At 35.1% G+C, this 5,046-nt stretch overlaps 1 protein-coding gene across 1 annotated transcript; it reads left to right on the top strand.

Annotated features, from left to right (window-relative positions):
* Positions 1–728: 728 nt before the first annotated feature.
* LOC6506058 (ADP-ribosylation factor 2) lies at positions 729–1,718 on the top strand. The gene is made up of 4 exons (XM_001966611.4): positions 729–911; positions 988–1,250; positions 1,317–1,442; positions 1,494–1,718. Exons 1-4 carry the CDS (start codon positions 845–847, stop codon positions 1,578–1,580), a joined length of 543 nt encoding a protein of 180 aa, XP_001966647.1. The 5' UTR covers positions 729–844; the 3' UTR covers positions 1,581–1,718.
* Positions 1,719–5,046: the final 3,328 nt, after the last annotated feature.

The following is a 5,046-nucleotide window of genomic DNA, read 5'->3' as shown; positions in this document are numbered from 1 at the left end:
TTCTCGACAACACTAATATGGACACAAGGCTCTCAGCTGCGGGAACATGCGGTTACATGGTATATTCAAAACGATAACATAAAAAAGATCTTGGCATCCCGAAATTTCAAGGCTTAAATCGACCTACCGTAGCCCCAAACCATACACAGTCACCATACACATAAGCTAGCTCGCTCTCAAGCAATTTTATTCATTGCAATCATATATAGAAATACTGTCCCAAACTTTTCTTATTAAATTATCATCATTTTTCCAAAAATCTGGCCGCATTTCAATCAACCTAATAAGATTGATGATTTCCATATCATCAAACAAAAGTGGCATTTCTACAATTTCCCTCCATCAGGTAAAAATTTGCCGTGTGAAATTAAACTTAGCTAGGGTCTTTTAAACTGTATGGGCTGGAATCGCCCTGGTAAATTTCTGGTATTTTTTTTAGATGAGAGTACTTGGTGGTGAACAGACTCTGTCAAAAACAGTTTGTTTTATCTATTTGTTACTCATTCTCATAGCTTAAAAACAGTGTGTATGGATCGGAGTACTGGCTTTAACAATATGCTCATCGGAGTCGCAATAGGACCGTAAGACTTTGACTTAAAAAAATTGGTCCACAATAGTAAGATAAATTATTTTGATCTGAGTACTCACTGGGCTTATAACGTAAAATTGTATAAATCAAAATTTTAAAATATACCAAAATTTCATGGTATTTTAATTGAAATGCATTTTCTCTGAAAGTTGTAATATTTTTATTCAAAGACGGCCTCACTAAACGAATGACTCGCTTACACGTCGAAGAAAAGAATAAAATCCATTCTAATAAGTAACTGCTTTAGATAATATAATGGGTCTAACTATATCCAGCTTGCTGACACGTCTTTTCGGAAAAAAACAAATGCGCATTCTTATGGGTACGTTTTTGATGTATTAATTAATGCTTTTGCCTGTAGAAATAATATATATTTAAACCAAAATTAAAATACACAGTTGGCTTGGATGCTGCTGGCAAGACGACCATACTCTACAAACTAAAACTTGGAGAAATTGTGACAACTATTCCAACTATCGGCTTCAATGTCGAAACCGTAGAATATAAAAATATATGTTTTACCGTTTGGGATGTTGGTGGTCAAGATAAAATTCGTCCTTTATGGCGCCACTACTTCCAAAATACGCAGGGTTTGATTTTTGTGGTCGACTCGAATGACAGAGATCGAATTAACGAAGCTGAAAAAGAACTACAAAACATGGTATTTATATACTTTAATACATTAATTGAATTCAATTTTTTAATATATACCGTATTTTTGCACCAGCTTCAAGAAGATGAGCTACGAGATGCCGTGCTTTTAGTGTTTGCAAATAAACAAGACTTGCCAAATGCGATGAGCGCCGCGGAACTTACAGATAAATTGCATCTTAACCAATTAAGGAACCGTCATGTAGGTGAATTTTCATTTTAATATGCACCGTTTAATTATTTATTTTTGTAGTGGTTTATTCAAGCTACATGCGCCACTCAGGGTCACGGACTTTATGAAGGACTTGATTGGCTTTCAGCGGAATTGGCTAAAAAATAAAAATGTATGAAGAATTTTAAAACTGTACCATAGACATTCTTTCTTTGATAACTAAACAGTAGAATATAAATAAACATGTATATGATTTAAAAGTGGTGATATGTTTTATACCATTTTTGTGAAATGAATGCAAGCATACCTAAAGTAAATTTTTTCTTTAGCCTAATATTTTGCGATTTAAATGGTTAAATTTGAAGAAAGTCTGAAATCCCGGTAAAAACTAGTGATTTATATTTAATATTTATTATATAACTTATTTATAGTACAAAATATTTTATTACATTTATATCATACGAAAAAAACCTCTTGACGAGGTAAAATACCGGTGACGAACCTGCCTGCCAATCCCAAAATATCTGACATCAATTTTGGTGACGAAAAATGCTATATAGGTATTAGGGCGGTTCGATTTGTAGGGGGTCAAAAAAATCGCCTAGACACATATGATTTTCGGATTCTAGGGATCAAAATAAGAAACTTTGCTCAAGAAATTCTGATGTCCTTCGTTTTAACGTGTAGGTACCCAAAAGGTCAAATTCCAAAAAATCCTGTTTCGACCCGTTTAGAGTGCCCCAATCGAGTCCAAATGTAATAACGACCCCCACTAACTTTGGAGGGTTGACTCACCCATGCTAGTGGTACCCCCTGGGACCCCCCTAGGGATTCTCCCATACAAAAATATCAAGAAATCACCATTTTTGGAGATCGTGTATATCAGACAAAAGGTTGGGGTGAAAAAAAAAGGGGTGAAAAGGTTTTTTTATTTAAAAAGATTGTTGAGCTATCAGAGTCTTAATAGCGACCGAAATAATAAAGACTCCACAATTCGATTTCAATATTTTTATTGGGTCAATTTAACCCCAAAACAACGACAGCGGCCGATCCCAACAAAACCAAATATACAAGTGCTTAAACCTAAGAGCTTGCGCAGAAGCTCCACCAAAGCTCCCAAAGTGCATGCGCTACAAAAGAACAACAAAGCGCATGCGAATCTGGGAGAAACAAAGAATATGGAACTGTCAATAACGGGCAATTGATAGACCGCTGCGCTAGTTGCACTGAGAGACTTAAATAGATATAATTATGACATTTGATGCTGGCACAAGTCCCAACAAGGATCATGTCATAAAAGTATTCGATTTTTCATAAACATTATAAGAATGTCATCTAACGTCTTCTACATTTATTCAAAACATCAACAACAATGAACCTGCAAGATGAAATAGCAACAATATCATCAGCTATCGGAGTCCCAATGAGTCATATACCCAAGCATGATGTTGCTGTTTTTGGTGTGTCTTCTGATTTGAATGCTCTTAATTTACAAACCGATCTAGATATCTTGAGATATTATTTTCACTTGAGCGAACGTGCTAAAACAGATCAAAAAAAGTTTTCCTATAAACAATTCACTAATCACGTAACAGATAGGTTGGTTGGAATTTGGGAAAAACTTGGTATGGAAATAATTTCAAAAAAATATGTTGCTGTTAAATTGAATAGATTGGTTGTCAAATACCAAGCCGAATACAGACCTTTTAGTATTCAAAGGTACTCTGAACAAAATTTTTTATATTGGAGCATATAAATGCGATTTGACGGCAGCTCAATGTAGCTGCGGTTTGGTTCCAGAACGCCGCAATGAGTTTATGCAAGATCAACATTATCAGAGAAGACTAACAATTGATGCATTTCTGATGAAAATTCAAGGGCAAGGGACATCGTCATGAATGCCAACATACGAACATACCGATGATACAACATATGTAACGATGATGGTTGATGTTATGAATAGTAGTAAAAGTTCACAATACACCGAAAGATACGATTGTTTTAACTTTGCCTTGATGTGTGACAGATTTGTTGTGTCTAATAATGTAGCGTCAACATTGGCAATCAGTCTATTCAAAGATTTTGAAATGAAAGATTAGCATGGTGAACCTCTAATCATGGATTAATCGAAAGTTCGTAAAGAAAGAAAGATAGACAGACGAACAGTGCTCCGCAAAACGTTTAATGATTTCAGTTCCGACGGCAGAAAAGATGATACTTATACGAGAGAAAAAATTTATGACAATTAATTATTCTTAATTAATAATAATTAATTATCCGCATCGTGTAAGGGTATTAGCGATCATTCCTAGACTCTATACTTGCGGGGCACGCTTTATTATCCGTCTCTAGCTCGCCGGCTTTTGGAGGTGGTGGTCTTGCTCCGTATAGAATCCAATACCAACTACTCAATATTAAAAAAAATAATCAAACAGGAAAGTTGTGAAAATTTTCAAAGAGTATACGATAACCAGAAGAACGAAAGGACAAATTCAGCGAAACTATTTGAAAGAGAAAAAGGTGAGAAATGAAAGGTATGAAATCATATATATGTTTAGGTGGTGAGCGACTTTGAGAGAATTGCGTTGGAAAATATGCCTCCTTTTGCAGAACAGCACAAATATTCCACCGATTCGCAGTACTTATACGACATGGCACATGCAATTTCTAATGGCGTGGTTTCTGTGGATCTGGCTAACATCAAACCAGGGAAAATTGTACATTCTCGCTGGTTCACTAAGGCCGCTAGATTATTACGATTATATGTGACAATGAAAAAACCATCTAAAAATTTAAGAATTCTGGTTGTATTTATAATTAAGGTTTATGTGCCAATGTATTTTAATATCAAGTATTACAGCTCTGTCGTATACGGTAGTGTATTATTTTTAAAGTACATTACTTGGGCACAATTTCTGGAGCCAAATTTACGCACTGTTGTCAATCTTGTAATTCAAAATAATTCATATTTTGCACATTCGGAAAATATCTTGCTATCAATGTTGTTTGATGTGGAAAGTCCCAACCCTCTAACTTGAAAACACCAAAGTTATGGCATTTCCGATCAATCAGTTATATGGCAGCTATAGACTGCCGTTCCGACTTAAATACTACCTGCAAGGAATAGAAGGATGTGTGCAAAGTTTCAACTCGATAGCTTCAAAACTGGGAGACAAGTTTGCGTAGAAACCGACAGAAAGACTGACAGACACTGCTATCAAAAAAATTTTACGATATCGAGACAATGTTGAAGATCCATCGAAACTTAGAGAATATAAAAAAACGGATATAAACTTCCATTGCTTCGATTACACGAATATGATTGATTTGAATGATATAAATAAGGTATTTGAACCACCATTCACGCGAATCATTCCGTATGAAACATTGAAAGAATATTTAAATGAAGATGATTCACCATTTACTGATCCGAATATTCCATTACATATACAAGGAAAGGAACAACACGTTCAACTGTTAGCTAGCGTTTCCAAACGAGTAATACCGGAAAATGTAGAGGCTGTTATGGAGGCGACATTAGAGAGCCGGGCGAAATCGCCCAAGGTTGAATCCAAAGAAGACTTCAAACAATAATTTTTTAATTTCTTTCCTATGTTCTGATCAAATAAATTGT

Source organism: Drosophila ananassae (genome assembly GCF_017639315.1).
Source record: "Drosophila ananassae strain 14024-0371.13 chromosome 4 unlocalized genomic scaffold, ASM1763931v2 tig00000061, whole genome shotgun sequence".
Classification (NCBI taxonomy): domain Eukaryota; kingdom Metazoa; phylum Arthropoda; class Insecta; order Diptera; family Drosophilidae; genus Drosophila; species Drosophila ananassae.
The sequence above is the reverse complement of the archived record's forward strand: the minus strand, read 5'-3'. Positions and strand labels throughout refer to the sequence as shown.